The sequence below is a fragment of the Psammomys obesus genome, unplaced genomic scaffold (genome assembly GCF_907164565.1).
Source record: "Psammomys obesus unplaced genomic scaffold, mPsaObe1.curated_primary_1811, whole genome shotgun sequence".
Classification (NCBI taxonomy): domain Eukaryota; kingdom Metazoa; phylum Chordata; class Mammalia; order Rodentia; family Muridae; genus Psammomys; species Psammomys obesus.
Genome location: NW_026585987.1, coordinates 10,444,377 through 10,465,815, shown reverse-complemented (window position 1 = coordinate 10,465,815; position 21,439 = coordinate 10,444,377). Strand labels below are relative to the sequence as shown.

The 21,439-nt window shown below is 43.6% G+C and overlaps 1 protein-coding gene across 1 annotated transcript; it reads right to left on the bottom strand.

Annotated features, from left to right (window-relative positions):
* Positions 1-5,531: 5,531 nt before the first annotated feature.
* Positions 5,532-18,828, bottom strand: Ptger4 (prostaglandin E receptor 4). The gene is made up of 3 exons (XM_055601144.1): positions 18,355-18,828; positions 16,994-17,922; positions 5,532-7,364 (listed from the first exon to the last, which is right to left on the bottom strand). The coding sequence occupies exons 2-3, from the start codon at positions 17,864-17,866 to the stop codon at positions 6,774-6,776; spliced, it is 1,464 nt and encodes a 487-aa protein (XP_055457119.1). The 5' UTR covers positions 17,867-17,922; positions 18,355-18,828; the 3' UTR covers positions 5,532-6,773.
* Positions 18,829-21,439: the final 2,611 nt, after the last annotated feature.

Here is a 21,439-nt window from a genome sequence, read left to right as displayed (position 1 = left end):
AGGGAGGGAGAATGGAATTGGGAGGGAATGAGGGAGCAGGATACAGCTGGGATACAGAGTTAATAAAATGCAACTAATAATAAAAATTAAAAAAAAAGATGTATTTTGGTTAGCAAAATTACTATGCAAGTTAATTTTCAAGGTGTTTGTGTTAATTTTGCACTACCAACTGGAAGACTTTCTAAAGTATACTTGGTATTCTCAAACTTTTTATGGTTTTTATTGTCTTTATTTTTTATCAGTTGTGAGATTTTTCTTGTATGTAAGATGAGCTTGTGGTATATATATATTTACTGTTGTCTCCCATGTAATTAATTATAATTTGTTTCAGTATGTATTTATTATTTAGTTACTGTATGTAATTGTTACATATAGTTGACTTAGGTATATCATATTTACCTTTTCATTCCTGGACCCTACCCCCCTTTGTCTTTCCTGGATTTTGATTTTTTTTCTTTCTATGTATATATTACAAAAATTCCCTAGCTGTTTAAAGAACTTATAATTCTCCTCTTAGCAATGCTAGCTATCAAACAATCTACCTTAAAAAAACAAAGCAAAATAAAACTTAGACATGGCCTAGACATCGTTCCCTGTGTGACGTCACTGTGCTCTTGGCCTGCTGCAGAGTGGTTACTGAGAGTTTTCACCATTTCTGGAATTCTGTTTATTTCTCATTTATCTTAAATCCTGTTTATGCTTCTCAGGAAAGAAAAGGAAGCATGTAATTGTGATTTTGAGTGACTGTCGTTTAAGGCAAGGTAAGTTCCATGGTCTCTCTGTCCACTTCTTCCATGGTGGGAACTGGAGAGAGTGGCAAAGCAAAGTATCGAGTAAATGAATGAGTGAATGGATGCATGGCACAGAGGTAGATGCTGATTTGGGAACTAGAAGTCCAGCTCTGTTCCTCTGTTCCTTTACCCTGTGTGATGCTAGTTTGGCTCTAAAGCACCAACTGCATTCCATGGCAGCTTCATGTGAAGGGATTAAGTAGTTTCTGGTGCTGTAAAGCTTTGTTATCTAAGTAGATAACAAAGGAACATGTTCTCATGTACCTGGAAGGCAATCATGAGATCATAAGCTCAGAATGAGGCTCAGGTTTAGATGTGGTCATCAGAAGGCATGAGACGGGGATGGTGGAGAAAGTATCACTCATTTTTGTTCTGAAGCTAGTTCAGGTAGTTTATAGAAAATGAGTGTTTTGTATAGCACAGATTTTTCTATCTTCATATTCAGGTTAAAAGCATAGCTAACAGTAACTATTGTTGTGGCTGGATTTTACCATGGCCCTTGTGTTGTGTCTCTAAGAGGAAAGCTGTGGAGAGGAAGGTTTGTCATTTAGGAAAGTACAGATTCCATTACTCCTGGCCAGTTGAATTTCAACAATTGTAGCAATCACATTTCTTTCTTCAACTTGATCCAGTTGGTTACATTTACCCACTTGCTTACCATGTCATACTGAGACACAATTGGGTTCCATACCAGCCAGTTAGAATTTTTTTAGATAGAAAAATCCGAGACCAAGTGGTCTGAACAAGTGTTCTACAGCAAGGAATAAGAACAACACAACAGACTTTACCATGTAATTGTTAAATCTTCCAAACCACCATAGACTAGATGACTGAACAATGATGGCTTTTTTTCCCCTTTGGCTGTTCTTAAAGTGTATACTAGATTCAACAATAAATTAAATTATATAGCTGTCAAGTTCATTTCTTGACTCTCAAATTCCTTAGTCTGACTGTGTTTTAAGATAAAGCCTTTACAGGAAGAATATCAAGGTGAGTCCTCTTCAGTGTGCGTGGTGGTTTTATAATGGGATGGAGTACAAGTGGAGATGGCATGCAACATGAAAAGACAAAGGCCATGTGGGAATATCTTGAGATGGTGGTCATCTCTAAGCCAACAAGAGAAGCCTCAAGAGAAACCAAACTTGCCAACACCTTGATCTTGAACTTCCAGCCAATAGAACTCTGAGAAAATAAATTTCTGTTGTTTAAGCCTTTCCCTGTGGTATCTTATTGTGGCAGCCTTGGCATATTATCATAACCATATAAACCACTACAAATTGAAAAAAAAAAGTCTTATCTAAAATATAAGTAGCCAATAACTATATGTACATACTTTCAGAATATGAATATCATTAGTCATTAGAGACCTGCAGTTAAACTACATCCATTAGATGGCTATAATAAAAAATACAGTAATAAATTTCAACAAGGTTGTTGAAAATGGCATAGTCATGTGGAAAACAGTTCAACATTACCTCCAAATAATGAACTTAGAATGTCCCAGAAATTTCTTTTATTTTTATTTTTTATTTATATTAATCACAGGTTATTTACTTTGTATCCCAGCTGTAGCCCCTCTCTCATTCCCTCCCAATCCTACCCTCCCTCCTTTGTCTCCTCCCTGCCCCTTCCCAAGTCTACTGATAGGGGAGGTCCTCCTCCCCTTCCATCTGACTCTAGCTTATCAGGTCTCTTCAGGACTGGCTGCAATGTCCTCCTCTGTGGCCTAGTGAGGCTGCTCCTCCCTCGGGGTTGGGGGGGGGCGAGGTAAAGGAGCCAGTCATTGAGTTCATGTCAGAAATAGTTCCTGTTCCCCTTACTGGGGAATCCACTTGGTTACTGAGCTACCATGGGCAACATCTGAGCAGGGATTCTAGGTTATATCCATGAATGGTCCTTGGTTGGAGAAACCATCTCAGAGAGGGCCCCCGTGTCCTTGTGGAGGGTGTCCTTGTGGAGGGTGTTCTTGTGGAGCTCCTGTCCTCTCTAGGTCATACTAAGTCCCCCTTCTTTCATATGATTCTCTGCACTCTGCCCAAGGTTTGGTTATGAGTCTCCGCATCTGCTTTGATACACTGCTAGGTAGAGTTTTTCAGAGGCCCTCTGTGGTAGGTTTCTGTCCTGTTACTTGTTTTCTCCTACATCCAATGTACATCCCATTTGTCTTTCTAAGTGAGGATTGATCATCTTACTCTGGGTCCTCTTTCTTGTTTATTTTCTTTAGGTACACATACTTTAGTATGTTTATCCTATCTTTAGGTCTACATAAGTGAGTATATACCTTGTGTGTCTTTCTGCTCCTGGGATAACTCACTCAGGATGATCTTTTCTAGATCCCACCATTTGCCTGCAAATTTCATGATTTCCTTGTTTTTAATTGCTGAGTAGTATTCTATTGCGTAAAAGTACCACAATTTCTGTATCCATTCCTCCATTGATGGACATCTGGGTTGTTTCCAGTTTCTGTCCCAGCAATTTCCTTCTCAATTATTAGCACAAAAGGATTGAAAACACACACAAAAAGTCCTTAGCAGCATTATTTACAATAGCCAAAATGAGAGAGCAACCAATGCGTCATTGATCAGTTAGTGTGTGGGTTTTAAAAAGTAGTATATCCCTTTCAGGGGATATTATTCAGACATAAAACAGGATAAAATACTGAATAATGTTGTCATATTAACAAACTATGAAAATGTTTTTTCATCATAAGGATGACCAACAAAAATAGCAGTTATTAATTATTTATTGTATAAAATGTTCACAGTAGAGATATCAATAGGCATATACTGGTTGTCAGGGGCTAGGGCTGAGAACAATGGATATTGATTGTAAGTGGCATGTGATTTCTTGGGCTGATGAAAATGTTTGGGAATTGGATATCATTGATAAATGCATTTTTTAGTTGAGCATACTAAAACATTTTAAAGGATGTATACTTTAAGGAATAAATGTCATAGTATGCGAATATTTCAGTAAATAAGATTAAGCCAAGTCATTTTTCTGGATTGTGAACCTGGAGTAAACATGAATGAGATGTATCTTGCTGATTAGCAATGCTCATACATGAGTGAGGTTTTTGCTTACCCCGTGGACATAGGTGAAGTTATCTACACATTCATTTACATGTAAATCTAGGGATGGATGATCTCTATGGATCATGTTCATGGAGGCAAAACAAAATCCTCATTTACAACACATTTTCTGAAATGATTGTTTCTTAGGTATTAGTTCAGATAGTAACAGAACATTTTCGAAGTTTAAGTTTCATGATCTTTTCTTGAGCCACTCGTACCTCAAGAATCCCTGAACCCTTAGGCTTGCAAAGATGATGTCTTGATTTTCTGCTGCTATCTCAAATATCTTTAAACATTTACAAATAGCAAACCCTGACCTCAGGCATGGAGATTATCGCTAAAGTACATCCTAAAACTGGCAGCATCAGTGTCACCTAGGAAAGCTTTAGAAATGTAGATACCCACACCCACTGAATCTGAGACTTGCCAGGGTGTGCCAGTGCAGTTCTGTAATTTCAGCACGCCACAGGAATCACTGGCCAGCCTGAACCATAGAGCAAGACTCTGGAGAGAGGAGAGAGGGATGGGGAGAGGGAGGGAGAGAAAAAAAATGTAGGTTCTGTAGATGACTTGTTCAGGCTAGCGTCTTAGAACCACTGGTTCAGAGAAAGCAAATAGGAAGTGTTGATGTCTATAGTTTTTGATAATTGTTTGGATAACGAACATGTAGCTGTTAAGCATAACATTGGTTCTTCCACCTGGGACATAAACTGGTGACACCGAATACTCATCTCTCACTTTGATTATGGTTTCTCATTACCAGTTTCCACTAAGTAGATTCAAGGCTTAATACTATGCTTGACACTTTAATAATAACATTATTCGTTAAAAATTAGTTAAAAATTTCAACTTATCCCATTAGGGAATATTAATCTTTTATCTCTTTAGCATAGCTTAAGGTGGACCCTACTTCCTGAGGGTATGGCCTGTTGGCCAGGTGACTGGGCAACAGGATGAACTCAGGAGACATGGGATGTCTCCACTCTCCACCTAGAGATAGCACGCTTTTCCTGAATTCCCTCCGTCTATGCAGTCGCTTCATGGCTGCCATGAACTTCTTTGGGTCTGCTCATCTCTTGCAGGTCTCTCTCAGAAAGGCATGACTTTTCCTTTTTATGCTTTTTAAGTATAATTTATTACAATTTATTCAATTTGTATCCTGGCTGTGGAAAATGTGTAGCCCAGGCTGGCCTCAAACTGGTGATCCTCCTGTCTCTTCCTCCTTCAGTGAATCCTACCGGCGCGTACCACCACAACCAACTCCTTTTTATTCTTTTCTGTCTCTTTCAGATGTTGTCTCTTTCAAAGCCTGGGTATGCTTTTTTGGTACTTTGGGCTTTCTTTCTCTCTAAAGCTCCTCTTCCTACCCTGTGGCTGCTTGCTTGCCATGTGGCTGACCTCCATGCCCACTTAACTCGATGGCACGGCCCTTTCTCTTCTCTGTCCTTTTCCTCTGGGCAGCTGGTGAGATTTACAACTGCTGCCTTGGAGTTTTTCTTGAAAATCTAATAAAAGTATCTTCAATCTTCAAACAACTAACAAACAAAAGACGAGAAAGAACCCCCTTCAGTTTAAAATGATATAGGTGTCCAAAAACAAAACAGTGAGAAAAAAAAAAAATCCAAACCCATTGATGTTTTCTAAAATTGAGGTTATGGAACTCAGATTAAATGCAATTATTTATTGTAATCTCCAGAATAATTTCAGTCACTTCAGCTACTCTTTAAAATCATATCAGTATCAGGCTCAGAATTTAATCACAACCAAGCAATTCACAAGGACACTTTAAGCAACAAAACATGCTTAATATTTCTCCAGGGATGCTCCTCCAAACACAGGTACACTATTACTGGGAGTTACACGAAGCTGTCATTATCTCTTGACACAGACAACAAAGTGGAAACCATACCAGAGAGCTATCTGCATCTCTTTCTGTAAAGACATCTTCCTCTTGAAGTTTTAAAGGATGTTGGCAGACATTCTGTCAGCAAGTAAAACTACAAACACTTTAGGACAGAACAAGCTACTTAGACTTTTTATACTATACATTTCACTTATGGGTAGCTAGAGACTTTAAAAAAGTATATTACATCTTTAAAAATACTAATTAGTGGGGACAGAGGTTGAAAATATTTACCAGCAATGTTAGGTACTCCTGAAGTCACAGTTTTCTGGATAAATAAATGTAATACTATGTTTCTAATTTTTTCATTATATATAGCTTGGAAAATATATTTTAAACTTTAATTTTCACATCTTAAATATTTTTCTTTTTTCCTTTGATAATACTAAACTTTTGAAAAATTTATATCTATTTTATAGATATTTCACCCTTGTTTTCAATATTTTGGCCTGAACTTAGTTATGGAAAAAAAAAATAACACAGACAATATTAGCTGGTTATACTGGCAGGAGAGGGTGTATCATAATTTTTTTTTATACCTTGTATTAACAATAAACCTTCTCACAGAGAAGAACATAAATACCTTAAATTATATTTCCAACAATAAAAATTCACATTTCATGCTTTAGTGAGACACTTAAATCAGCTATAAGGTAGTCCTCAGAATTTGGGGTAGAGCCCTTCCAGTATCTGGACCTGCGGTACGTCCAAATAGAAAGCTCTTGATGCTACGAAAATAGCATAGTTTGTGCCATCTTTCTATCCAGTAGAAAAAGCTGTCAAGTTGCAACTGCAATCCTGAGTCACATCACAGTGACGGCCAATGTGCTTGAGGCCTGGGCACTCAGGGGTCTCATCTGGAGCACTGAAGAGTACTCAACAAACTCGAATGTTCTCTAATAGCTGCAGCGAAGACGGCCCTTCTGAGTACAGCTAAACACGTGTATGTCTATTGCACAGGATTTTAGAAGTTTCCAAAGCAGTGCTTTCTCCCCGCTTTAGCTACTATATACATTTTTCAGATAAGTTCAGCGTTTCACTGGGGAATGTGACTTGCAGCGAGTTTCCTTTAGAGGCAGGGTCCTCCCTGCTGCTCCCACCAACCTCATCCACCAACAAGACACTCTCCGAGTCCTGACCCTGGGAGGAATCTGAGGTCTCTGATATTCGCAAAGTTCTCAGAGATGTGGTGTCTGCTTGAGGCAGGCCCATGCCATGTGCACCTGGAAGCAAATTCCTGCCTCCCAGGCTGCTCTCAGTTAGATCTGGCAGGTACAGGAGGGTCTGAGACGTGCTGCTGATCTCCTTCAGTTCCCGGGAGAGGAAGGAGCGAGAGTGGCTGGACATGGCAGAAGATGTCCTCCGATTCTCCGAGCAATGCTGTGCTGACCCATCTCTGCCGGAACCCCCAATGCGGCAGAAGAGGCACTTGATCTTCTCTATGGCTTTGCTGAGCACAGTCTTCCGAAGAAGGATGTAGATCCAGGGGTCCAGGATGGGGTTCACAGAAGCAATTCTGATGGCCTGCAAATCTGGGTTTCTGCTGATGTCTTTCACCACACTTGGCTGATATAACTGGTTGATGAACACTCGCACCTGCATAACCGAGAGGCCCACATAGAGATTTTATAATTAAGCAATTTGGCAAAACACTTAAGTGCTGCATTTACGTTTCCAATGTGACGTGATATAGCCGCTCTTATGTGGTAATGCCTACTTTTCAGCGGCAGTTTATGCAACAAGCCAGCTTCTAATTTTAAGAGACTCATTTTGTAAGCCAATTAACCACGTGATCATTACAGAAAGCTGAGGAGCCTATGTCTTCACACTCAAGAGAAACTACTTTGTACTTTTGAACCATCATCAGTATCTCCTGTGAGCCAGAATCACCAGAGAATTGTTTTCCTCTGTGCCTCTCCACACTCTCCGTAGCAATTATCTGGTGTTTCTGTTTCTTGAACCCAAACTTTCCTCTAATCCTTTTCCTCAATAGCATTTCTCATCAGGAATATTACAGCAGCCACCAAATAACATTTCCATCTGCAGTCTCTCTCCAATTCCTCCTCCAAGCTGCCCAGAAGACTATTACTGAAGTAAATGTCCTCTTGTGCAGTTCAGCTGCTAAAACTGTCCACCGCTCCTTTCAAGATACAGTTTTATGCATCTTCAAGATAAAGTTCAATTGAATCAGTGACTGATTCACAACTCCAATGAGAAGCAACTCCTCTGTGTTTCTAAAGCCTTTTAGCCAGTAGCTAAGTTCTCAGAGACCAGTGCATGAATAGGGTAGCTGACTGTGGTGCGGGTTGAACTATGAAGGCAAGAGCCGAGTCTGCCAGCCCACCATGTACCAGGCATGGCATAAATGGAATACACACAAGAATACCCTAGCAACTTTGCTATTTTGGAGCCTTAATTTGGGGAGTTAAAAAACTGTCCTTCTTATAATCATTCATCGACTCAACCATATTCTTTTATACATCTCATCATTTAATAATGAGCACTTTCTATGTTTGAGGTATTCTTACAGTTTCCGGGAACAAACAGTTTTATGAGATGCCCTATGCCCCTCAGAGGCAGAGAGCAATGTATGTAGTACAGAGGACAGGGTAGGAAGGCCAACCATCAGCACAAAGACATCAACAGAACCAAGAAAGGGACCACTGCAGGTGAGGAGCCGTGGGGAGAGCCCTTCTGGAGGAGCAGAAGTGCTGGGTTTTGCCAGCTTCCCGAGGAAGGAAATAAGGTTCGCCATAGAGGAAGCTCCCTATGTAAAGCAAAGCACCGAAGAGTGAAACGGTATGGCAGCTTCTAGGAAAGTCACATGATTCCCTGAACTGAACAAGAACTAATGTAAGCTTAGGGAATACTGTTCTTCCCTAGAGGACACAGCACTTGTATAATACTCTCAAACTTATTCCTAATGTACTGTGATTCTTATGTACCTAGATTCAGCTTTTAATTACGCTTGGATAATTCATGTAAAACTTATTTGTAAGCAGATGCTAAGACTTATGGCCAACCTTTGGGCAGAGCGCAGGGAATTTCATGAAAGAAGTAGGAAATAATAAGACCTGGAGAGGACAGGAGCTCCACAAGGAGAGCAACAGAACCAAAAAATCTGGGCCAAGGGGTCTTTTCTGAGACTGATACTTCAACCAAAGTCCATTCATGGAGATAACCTAGAACCCCTGCACAGATGTAGCCCGTGGCAGCTCAGTGTCCAAGTGGGCTCCATAGTAATAGGAACAGGGACTGCCTCTGACATAAACTGATTGGCCTGCTCTTTGATTACCTCTCCCTGGGGGGGTAGCAACTTCACCAGGCCACAGAGGAAGACAATGCAGCCACTCCTGATGAGATCTGATAGACTAGGATCAGAAGGAAGGAGAGGAAGACCTCCTGTATCAGTGGACTTGGGGTGGAGCATGTGTGGAGAAGGGGGAGGGAGGGAGCCATGTGAATAAAGTGTAATTAATAAAAATTAAAATAAAAAATGGAAAGAAAAAAAACGTATTTGTAACTTGCGTAAAACGAAGCTCTGAGATCATAGTCATTGCTGGTCTGTGGGGATTGTCTAGGATAAGGGAGAAATAAGAAGTGAATCTCATAGTCACACAAGAAGAATAAAAACTTTAAAACGAGAAAGAACAAGTCACAACTCACATTCAGAGACTGAGTCAATCAGAAACAAACACTTGTAGCAAGATTTGGTGACTCCACTGTCTTGGTGTATGCTGTAATAGTTAATGGTTCAGGCTATATGGCCTACCAGGAAAGGGCATGACGATGTTAGAAAAATAGCAATTTGGGGACAAGTTTAAAAAATTTAAAGATATAGTTTCACTAATTTATAAAATTCAACTTTCAAGCAACCTACCCCTTGATGATATGATCTGATAACTCTATTTCTGTTTCTTCATTAACCCCAATTAGAGAAATGTCCATTGGTCCTTGATCAAAACATTTTCATTGTTTTTTTAACTTTTGTTTTTGTTTTTAATATTTATTTATTATGTATACATCATTTTTGCTGGCCTGTAGGCCAGAAGAGGGTGCCAAATCTCATTATAGATGGTTACGGGCCATCATGTGGTTGCTGGAAATTGAACTCAGGACCTCTGGTAGAGCAACCAGTGCTCTTAACCTCTCTGAGCCATTTCTGCAGCCCCCATTTTCATCGTTTTTAATTGTCATTGTCATCTTCTTTATATGTTTTGGAAATATATTTGTCTGTAAAATCTGACCTAACCTAAACTTCTATCTGTTATGATATGTTAACAACTACTCTTCTAAAAGTCAAGAAACTGTGAATTCTAAAGATTTTGGATAAAGGATCATGGACTGTAAGTCTCATAGTATAAAAGAGTCAAATGGACTTCAGATGAAATTTGTATCTTGCCCTCCTTCAGGCAGTTAAGTAAAAATGAGGTACACTAAACAGCAGGATATGATGTCTTAAAATGATTTTAGAGTTTCTGCTGGAATGGAGAGCATACTCAGTTGAACAAAATCTTTACAAATACTAGCAAAAAGCCAGACTTGTGATGTTGCTCATTAGTACAGCACCGTCAACCGTCAAGCACACAAGGCCCGTGGTTTGATCTTCATGCCTCAGAAAGAAGCACATGGACAAGTATTTGGTTTCTTTCTTCCAGATACTTCTCGGTAGCTTACTGAGTTCCTCCTCTTTTCTCAGGTGATGTGTTTGTTAACTGGACCTGGAATGAACGCTCTGTCTCTCTCTGTCTCTCCTTTGTCTCTTCTCTCTCTCTCTCTCTCTCTCTCTCTCTCTCTCTGTGTGTGTGTGTGTGTGTGTGTGTGTGTGTGTGAGTGAGACAGGGTCTCATTCTTTACCAGGCTGGCTTCAATCCCTTGGCCATCTTCTCCCCTCAGTTTCTCAAGTGCTGGGATAGACAGGTAAACTAGAGACCTGAAAGTGTTGACGAACTTTTAAAGCTCTTTCCTATCCTATTGATAATAAGGTCTGGTCTAGGCTTTAGTTTTCAGATGGATTTCATGTTGCTTTTCTTGTTCTATCAGACTGGATTTATGTTTAAAATTTATTCTTAGTAATGGGTCATCTCTAGAAAACATTGTGGTCTGTGTTTTACTCACACTCCATGTTATGTTTCTAAAGATGAAAAAGCGAGGGCTAATAGCAAGCTCTGTCTGTGGCAGGGTTTGTGTGAATATGACACTCCAAGCCTCTAGAGGGCAGTGTTGCTCTACTCCAGAGCAGCTAGTGCCTCACTGCTCTTGGGATGCTTTTTGCACAGGTACTTTCCAGGAAGCTTTCAGAAAAGAGTCTTGGTTAAGTTTGAATTATATATATTAACATGTTTTTTTTTTTTCTGGCTACTTCTCCACCAAAACCTCAAAGGAAACACCTTTACCTTTGAAACGAGGAAAGTTATTTAACAGTTAAAACAAAAAGCTGTAGTTACTTAAAGGAACTCATGGGGAAACTCACATTTTGTTTTCAAATTTCTGTGATATGTTAAAACGTCAATGTTGTAAAAAATTAATATGTTTTATAATCAGAGCTGACAAGGGGCAAGGAAGCAATCACCTTTGAATTTTATTTTATCTGCAGCCACATTTAAAGTTGACTAATAAAGAAGGGAATGAAAATTATTTTTTAAAGTTCAAGTTCCCAGGGGTCTTGGGCAGGCTTACAACTAGCACAAGCCCCCTGGATCTGGTTATTTAGTGTCTTCCAGAAAACGAAGTTCACAATGTATCAGGTGGGTGAGTACAAAACACAACATTCTGGACTCAGTGGAAGATATAGCATTTGCCTAGCATTTATAAAGCCTCAGGTTTAACTCCCAAAACTTTAGAATAAATTCAACAAATACTTTCAAATTATTATAAAAATTCTCAAAAGTCGATCAAATTCTTTTCAGGGAATCAAATGAATCAAGTTGACTTTGCCTCTGATTCTCAGTGCAGTCTCAAGAAGAGGAAGGAAAAAAGAGACAAAACCAGAAACTTTGGGCATTTTATAGCATTTGAATAACTACTCTCTGGCTTCATTTTAAAGGCCAGTTCTACAGAGAGAGTCCCAGGACAGCCAAAGCTACAGAGAAACCCTGTCTTGAAAAAGCAACTAACCAAAAACCAAACTAACAACAACAACAACAAAAAGAACAAAGCAAAACAACAAAACCAACCCCAAAAGGGCACTTGATTCTTGCTCTCCTGTCCCTGAAGAGCAGCGACAGGTTCCATAGCACCGCCCTCAGCAGTGCCGTGTAGGGAGGTGAGCTCACGTCTCTGCACCCTTCTCCAGCAAACCGTAGACGTCATGTAAAAAAAAAGTCCAGGCAGTCTGCAGTTATGGAAGCATGTGTTGCTGGATAAAGCAGAGCCCCTGAGTCAGAGAGGAAAACAATTCTAAACACCGAACAGGCTACAAACAAGGCTTCTCTTTCTTCCACTTCAGACAATAAGCAAATACAGACTTTGTGAATGTGACTTGACCCCGATATCGGCAGGGATTCTGAGATTTTAAACTTCAGACTGGGTAGACAGGAGGTTTAGGAGCACTGGGATAGAACTCGGAGAGGCTCCAATAGAGACAAGCAGATATGATTGCAAGAATGTTGACGGGAGGATATACGGTGGTGTGATAAGTGCCCAAGACTTGCTACTGTATGAGCGTCCCCATATTTGTCGGTGGTGTTTACCATTCAGACACCAGGTTTTTATTGGCGTTTTCATTTTGTTTTGAGATAGGGCCTCTCTATGTAGCCCTGACTGGCCTGAAGGTTGCTATGTAGATAAGGCTGTCCTGAACTGCAGAGCTCTGCCTGCCCCTGTCTCCCTAGTGCTGGGATTATAGGCATGTGCCACCACTCTGGGCTGTGCATTGGTTCTTAAAGTGCTCAGTACAGTGCCTTTGACTTAACATCTGTTTTGTCACTTATTCCTTTCCTTGTAAGCCATATGTAGAAACATAGCCACCACAGACCACTGACAACTGTAGGTAAAACATGGCTTTGGGGTAAAGCTGATGGCTGGCATTAAAAGCATGTACTTCCTACGTAAGAATAACCTGTTTGAAGTGAATGTTGAATTGAAATGCTGAACTTTTGACTAGACTAATGTAATAATAGATTGTTCAAATTTAAGTGCTGCCCAGTAAATGGCAGGATCTATAACTGGATTTGAGCATGGAGCTACTTGTTCTGTTCCAGGCACATGAAAGGAATTATCTCTGTGTGCTCTGTTATCTCATTATCTTGTGAAGAGCCCAGAATTGACACAGCTGTTACTAGAAGTTCTTAGCTCCTCCCCCTTTTAAAATAAATGGTCATGGAAAATGTTCTCAACAGAGTAGAAGAGTCTATATTTCTTGTTTCTTCTCGGTCCCTAACTGGCCACTCATTTCAAATTACTTATTCTCTGCTGGCTAATATCTACATTGTAAATCTGTTTTAAGAGTTTTTTTTTTCTTCCACTTTCTAATTCACAGCCTTAAAACTTCAGCTCTAAGGGAGAAAATATCTTGTTATAGATGTTCAATAAAACCAAAGTTTAAGAAGTCAGTAAAGATAAGGGGAAGAACTGAAGAAAGATTCATTCCCAGACACCGAGTTTAGAGATAGTTCTTCATCTGTAGCTGGGCAAACTGAGGTGCTGAGGGGGTGAAAAATACTCCTTTGAGCCAGTTCCAACAAGCTGCAGGGTTTGGTAAACCTTGTTTTAATGTACTGTTCTGCAATGACCCCAGTACTTTCAAAAGGCATTTCACATTATGACTCAAACATTGCTTTGAGGAATTGTAATCCTTTAAAAAATGAAGTTGCATGCTTTGGAAAAATGATCAAGCTCATTGATTGTGCTAATAGTTGCATCTGAATTAATCACGTTACTGTTACCTATGCCTGTGCTTTGGTTCACACAGTCACCAAATGGGCCCACTTCCAATTTGCCTTCTACAAGAAAATTCTTGTTTACAGTTTTCATCTGCTTTTATAAGGTGTGGGTGATGCAACTTGTTTCCAAAAAAACAGCCAAAGAAACACAGGAAACCATTTCCCCAAGGACATAATATTTATCTGACCATGGGAGAAGATTAATTAATTTGCCATACTACTGGAACCTCAGTGGAAGAGGAAAGAAAAGAAAACAATCAATATGCCCTGACTTGCTTGTGTGTGGAGGAAAATGCCTTTCCAAATCTGACTGTCTAGCTCTTTAGCCCTGAGGCAAAATATCTGATTATAACTGTTATCTCAACATTAGTATTAGACCTACAAAACTAAGTACCAGAAATTGATCTAGCCTTTGGAGTTTGTGTTGATTTCACGTTTCTAGAGGGTGCAAGATATTTATGTTAAGCATGTACTTTCATTTCCTCAGTTTCTTCTGTACTGGGAAAAAAAAACCCAACAACCCTGAGACCAGTTATAAATAGCAGAAAGGACAAAATGACAAGAACCACGTTCCTTCAATATGCTGCTTGTGCTATAGAGCACGCTTCCACTTTCTCTGTTCATTAGTTATGAACCACTTGGAGAATTTTGCAGATTTGGCACATTCATTATAGTCACAATGAAATTCTCAGTTTTTCTCAACGCTAGTTTTCAAACTCAACTCCATTTTGCACACATAACAAATTAAAATCTGCTTTCCATACTAAACTTATTATCAATGAATATGTAAAGTTATCTAGCCTCCTCTTCCCACAGGTCCAAAAGACAGATTCTTGCCTGCTTTGCTGTTCTCCCTCTACATTGTATGTAGCTTCCTGAATGTCTAAGGCAGCTGTATTTGCTCTGCTAGGTAGCCTTCTGAAAGCACTAAAAATGACCCAGGGGGTTTCATTTCCCTCCAATGGAATTAGCACTCAATTTTATTCAATAATGTTAAAACAGATGCTTCATCAGTTCCCACTGAACTGAAGTACACCCAGCTGCTTTACCTGTCAGAGAGCTTGCAGGCCTTTACTCTCATTCCCTGAATCTGTGAGAAACATGGGGGGCGGGCTGTAAAATAACCCATGAGAGATGTAACTGTGAAAGTTTCTTTTGGTTCTTTCAGTAGTTACTGAGTTGCAGGTGAGTACATGGGTTCAATAGCTCCCCCATTACTTGTCACAAGTTTTTATTTAGGATGGCTCTGGAAAAGTAGATTTTTGAAGCCAAAACTGAACGCTAAAACATGAAGCTACTCTTATTTATTTGATTACTTGTTTCTCATGGAAGCATGCAGGCTCTTGACTAACATGACCACCCCTTAGCTGGGTCAGTTTCAGCTTCAGATAGAGATTATTACTTAACATCAATTACTAGGTACTGGCTTTCTCTAGAGCGGACAGCATTTTATATTAGCTAGAATGTGATAAATAGGCCAGCGGTAATGACAGCTCGGGGGCCTCACATGCTTTCAGGCTTTGTCACGAACGGCTGTGAAGTGGAAGGCCGGGTCAGCCCATACGATTCGTTTCATATGCCTCTCCAGACAACATGGAAGAACACTTTATTGGCAGTTTCGTGACATAAGTGGCAGCACATGCTCACTTCTTTCCAAAACATTTCGAAAGTACGTGCATAGCTACTAGCGACCCAGCTCCAGTTCCTCAGTTTTCTGTGGCGGACGCCCTGTGAATAGTGACCACTCACGTTGTCATTTACTGTCTTGTAAAATACAAGGCTCAGCCTGGAGGCCCCAGCAGAAACAGGCTTCTTCCCTTCCAAATCTCACTTTATTTTGAGTTGGCATTACAGACAGTAAAATACATTTATGTGGCTCTAGAGTGCTTTAACTCTGTACAGGACATTAGGCTCTGGGATGGCTTAAGGCCCTTCTGGCCAGTCATTTACTTCTGTTTATATAAATTGGCAAGAAGCTACTGTATTCTGGCTCTCAGCCACTGCTAAGTTTTCTTCCATTTACAGTCACTTTTTTAAGAAATAAAAACATTTCTATATCAAATATCCCTGGTAATATTAATAAAAGAAAAGCATCAGAGCCAATTATGCTCATTTCAGCTTGTTCCCAATGAACATAGATAGTCATTACTTTATGAAGAGATGTTTTAGAATTTCCAGGAATGCAGTGTTTTCAGAGATAGAGCTCGGAACAGGGTAAATTCTAGATGAAGAATTACCTCTGCTACCAATCTGTTTCCAGTGCATTCTATCAGTAATACGCAAAAGCAGAGAACTTAAGAGGTATTTGCTCCCCTCTGCTTACAATATTCTAGACATTATTAAAGGCGATTTAAAAGAGTGTGTTCTTCAAAGATAAGGTGTGCCCAGACACCAACAGACACTTCACAAAGGCCCAAATTACAAGTGTTCCTGCAAGAGACAGAAATGCCACAGTGGTGGGGACTGGTGTCTGGTGGTCTAAGGAGAAACTGTCCCGATCCTTGTCATTGAGAATTAAAATGCAATGCACATCAACATGTCCACACCTCCCAACTCCATCGTGCTATCTTGGCTTGCAAAAAAGGACAAGGAACTTGAATTTGGACCATACCCCGTTCAAGAGTCATCTCAAGCATGATGTGGTTTTGTGTGTGTGTAGGCGGTGGAGGGTCTAAGGAAAGGGGGCAGGGAGCAGAGTGAATGTGTCCACAAGATTATCCTGAGCAAGTCACTCTTACTCTCTGTGAAGTCAGTCTTTAGGCTTTTAAACTAACAAAGCGCCTCATCTACCCTAGCTTTAAAATGATACATAATGTAGGAAAAAAAAAAAAAAAAAAAGGCCCGGGGAAATCAAGACACTGGAACCTGCACTCTTCCAAGGAGGGAATTCAACAGAGTGTATCACCCCTGGTTTGCAGGCTCCAGAGTAGAGTGCTAGAGTAGGCACCCCTATAGTGAGTAGTATGCCCCCACCCCCCGCCCTCTCCCCACTCTCCAATCTGACTGAGCTGGCAGTGGGGGTTCTGAGAAGACACAAAACAAAACACCGGCCAGTGAGGGGAGCCTGAGGGGCTGTCCAGGGGACTTCAGAACCCATGCTTTCGGGGAAAGCACGTCGGGGGACCTAGGGGAAATCACCTGCTGAGTCTCCTTAGAGCCAGGACTCAGAGAATCCGAGCCCGTTTATAGAAGCTTTGAGCAGGTCCCCGCCCAGACCTGGAGGAAACAGGGGTCAGGGAGAAGCGGGGGGGGGGGGGGGGGGGGGGGGGGAGCGATGGGGTGGAGAGGTGGAGAGGCGGATCCCGGAGAGGGGCCGAGCGGGCTCCCGTCCCGGACACTCACCACGAGCGGAATGGAGCAGATGAGCACCACCAGGGAAGTGGCGATGAGTAAGATGACCATCTGGATCTCGGCGCCCGCGATGCGCCGGAAGCTCCTGCGGCGGCGAAATTCGCCGAGGCGCTGCAGGGCCGGGGAGGCGGCCGCGTGGCCCCGACAGGCAGCCGAGGCCACGGCTGCGGCGGCGGCCGCGTGGTGCTGCTCGGTGCCCAGCGAGGTGCGGCGCATGAACTGGCGGTGCATGCGGAGCAGCGCGCCGCACACCAGCACGTTGCAGAGCACGGTGGCGAGGATGAGGAAGGAGCTGAAGCCGGCGTACATGTAGGAGAAGGCGGCGTAGGCCGTGACGTTGGTGGTCCAGTCGATGAAGCACCAGGTGCCGGGGTACTGGCGCTCGGACCTGCCCAGGCCCATGTTGGGCAGGGCGCAGAACAGCACGTTAGAGGCATAGACCGCGAAGAGCGTGAGGCCGGCCAGCCGCTTGTCCACATAGTGGCTGTAGAAGTAGGCGTGGTTGATGGCCAGGTAGCGTTCAATGCTCATGGCACAGATGATGCTGAGCCCCGACAGGCCGAAGAAAAGTAGGATGAAGGTGCTGTAGTCGCACAGGGCCTGGTCCCCGGGCCACTGGCCCTTCATGTACGTGGCGATGGTCACTGGGCTTACCAGCAATGTGCCCAGCAGGTCGGTGACCGCCAGCCCACACACCAGAGTGTAGAAGGTTGTCTCCTTCTGCTCCTTGCGCGATTTGCACAGCACCACGATGGCCACCAGGTTGCCCACCACCCCGAAGATGAACATCACTGCGGGAATGGTCACCGGGCTATTCAGTCTCTCCGGAGGGGAGGAGGAGGCGTTGACCCCGGCCATGGACATGATGGTGGTCAGTAGTATACAGCTTTGGAGGTCACGGTTTGATCTGGGGGTGGAATCTAGACGAAGGAAAAGGGGAGGTGAGCCGTTTACTACTTGCAAGATGTTCGACCCGGGGTCAAAAATGCTATGCCGGTAAGACAGGAGAGCAGGCAGATCCTACTTCCTCATCCGTAGCCACTCACTGGCTGTGGCTAGTTGCCTCCTGCCAACAGCAGCACTCTGTTGACATTAATATTTATAAGCTGATAACTGCCTTTCCCGCCTCCCCCTCCCCCAGTCTCAGCTCCTTCCCCCGCCAGGATGAGCAAGACCCTTCTCAAGGGAAAAGTGATATTATATCATTCCCTAGTGATATTCCCGAAAGAGTCGATAAAATTCTCATCGAAACAGGTTAATGGACAATTTGGGAGGCACATTTTGTCCTTCGGTTCCCCGAAAGAGAGCCCGACCACAGCGCTGTCCACCGAAAGACCTCCGTCCCGACTCACCTGTAGGGTGGGGTCAGGAGCCCCCAAAGCTCAGGCCTCCGACAGACGTCCAGAGGCCTGACCTCCAACCTCGGCCATCCGTCGCTTCCCGCTCAGTGAGGACCTTGTCCAACCTCCGCGGCCCTCGGAACCGGGGTCTCGGTGGCTGCCCGCTTCCCGGAACCGAAGTCCGAGTATCTAAGCTTTCCAAAAGCCTGGAGAGCAAGAGAGGCTGGCGGGGTGGGTCTTGATTTACTCCCTCCTTCTTGCAGGGACGCGCCTCCGCGCTGCCGAGGGGAGGTCGGCGTCCGGGTGAGCCGCGCGCGCAGGTGGAGCAGGCGCGGGTCCCCGCGGCGGAACGCACAGCTACCGGAGGGGGCGGCTGTGGCTGCGGCCGCTTCTCGCGCTCTGGGGGCGGCCCGGGGTCCGCTGGGCCTGGGGCTCCGACCTGGGGCTGCTCATCTTCCTCTCCCGCGGCCGGGTGTCGAGCTTCGCGCTGGCCTTTCAGCCTCTGGACAAACTTTTCTCCTCCCGCAAGTTTCTCCGGAGGGGCGGAGACAGTCAGCGCGCGGCCCGGGAGCCCATTGGCTGAGCTGAAAAGGGGGCGGAGCGCGGCTGCCTTTGGCCCCGCCCAGGAGCTCAGGGATGGGGGCGGGGCTGGAGGCCGGGGAGGTCAGGAGGGACCCGCGGGGGTGCCACCCCGGGTGCGGTTACCGCTTCAGTGCCTTCCCTCCCTCGTGGGCGCGCTCGGGCCGAGCCCCCGGGAAACCCCGGCACACGGTTTGCCACTCCGGAGCTGGGCACCTAGTGGGGATGATGCCGGGACCAACCTCTGGTGCAATCCGTCGCTCCGGATTACAGTGCAATCCGACCAATCCGTCGCTCTGCGGATTACAGTGGACTAACCCTTGAACCCGCGGACCGAGCGTGCGGGGTCTTGGGATGTCGGGGCAATTGCTTTAGGACTCGGGAGCGGCAGAGCGGAGAGAAGTGGGTGTGTGGTTGTTCGTGGGTGTGTACGCCGGAGAGCTTCGGGTGGGACTTGGCGGACGCGTGGGTGGACCGGCGGGTAGGTACCAGTCCTGGGCGGGGAGGCGACGAAGAATCCATCCTCTCACCATAAAAGGAGTTAGTTGGCAGTGCCCTAGCTGTGCTCAATGGGGCACCAAAACGGGGGCGGGGAGCGACGCGGAACTGCAGCTTTTCCTGGCTTAGGTGGCGGAGCCTTCAGGCTTTGGAGATAGTGGCCCGCAGGCACACCTGAGGCTCCGCTGAGGGGGACTGACCTGCTGTGGCGAGCACGCTTCCTTTGCACGACTTTCGAGCTCTGAAATAAGTGTAGACTGAGCAGCCTTCCTGTTAGGTTTCTGCTAGAGGCCTTCGCCTGCAGGATGAGAAGGGGGTTTGAACGTCAAGCAAATAAATGGATTTTCCAGGCGTTGCCCCTTCGTTAACTTGGAAAATGTCTATTTGCCTTTCCTGATTCTTTGGTTTACAGTTTGTTCGGCTTCTTATTTGATGAGGGACAATCACTTCTTAATTATCGATTTTTCTCCTAAACCACAGAATTTAAGATTAGAAAACTCCAGGGGGCAATTAAAACCGCTTTACTAGATCCTTTAAAAAAAACGACACAACGAGGCTGTAGCATGACTTTTCAAACAGTTCAAATTCTTAGAAAAACTTCTCTCCACCTGAAACATGCTTTGCATCTCCCCCCTCCCCCCGCCCCTTTCAGGCCTCAGCTTTATTAACTGAGCCATCTCCCAGTACCCTTGAGAATGAAAAAAAAAAGATTTTTTTTATTTTATTTCAGTTTATTTACTTTACATCCCAAGGGTGGCCCTCCCTCCCTCCTCTCCTCCCAGTCTTCCCCTCCCCCTCCTTCTCCGTTCCCTTCTTTCTTTCCCCTCACAAAAGGGGACTCCCCCTGAATCAATCCTCCCCAGCACATCAAGTCACACCAGGACTGAGGATGTTCTAACCCCCCCCCCCCGCCCCCCGAGGCCAGGCAAGACAGCCCTGTCAGGGTAAAGTGATCCAAAAGCCGGCAATAGAGTCCATGTTAGAAACAGCGCCCCCACCACTCTCCAGGCGACACACTTGAAGACCAAGCCCTTGGCCGGCCACATATGGGAGGGGACCTAGGCACAGACCATGATGCTCCTTAGATGATGTCTCAGAATGGGGGCAGAGTTCCGGAGCTCCGTTGTCCTATGGAAGTGTTGGGGGAAAGATGGAACCTCACAAGAAGACAAGAAGACAAGCATGCTTAATATCTTATAAGGAAACAATGTGGCTTGAATCTTGCGTTACACAAGTAAGCACTCCTTAAAGCGTTGTTTTGTGAATTAAAATAAAAATCTGCTAAGAATTTATCTAATTCTTCAGTGAGTCTCCGTTAACAAATGAGTAATAAGAAAAGCGAAGAGCATTCGGATTTCAGCCAACTTCAGCTGAAAAGTACTCAGAATTGTGTTTACTTGCATAAGAAAAACATGTGGGCATAGCAATGCAGCATCATTCTGTGTGTAAACCTTTTCACCACGAACATCAGAAGGGAAAGCATTCTTAGCTGATACAAAACTCGGTGATGATCATTCATTTTTTGAGTCTGCTGTTACACCGCTGTAGTTATTTCTGTTGTCTGTGTATCCTTTGGATAGTAATCTCTAGAATGGTGTCAGCACGCTACACAGATCCACACCAGAAAAATAAAAATACAGAAGCTACTCTGCATCCCTGTTCCTCACTAACCACACTGAATGAGTGCTACTCACCCCTTAGCTGGTTGTCAGAAAACCCACGAAGGGAAGAGAGGACATTTCCCATAGCCTGATGAGATACTTTCCCAGTTTTTTTTTCCTTTTGAAGCTCCTGAAATGAAAAGGTTAAGATTGATGTAGTTCAGGCTACAGTAAATAGTCCACACAGATGGCCTTGGCTACACTCACAAATCTTAGAAAGGGATTAGTTGGGAGGGGAAAGGAAAGAGGGAGGGGACTGAGATGGGAGGTAAGAGAGGCTATGGGAAGAGAAGAATAAGAATGCATTACATACAGTTATGAAATTTCAAAGAAAATTTCAAGAAAAAGATTAGTAGTAT

Coding starts and splice junctions, on each gene's coding strand:
- Ptger4 (XM_055601144.1), bottom strand. CDS start 17,866: ATGTCCATGGCCGGGGTCAACGCCTCCTCCTCCCCTCCGGAGAGACTG. Junction 7,365..16,993: donor TCTGCTCCATTCCGCTCGTG/GTGAGTGTCCGG, acceptor TCGGTTATGCAG/GTGCGAGTGTTCATCAACCA.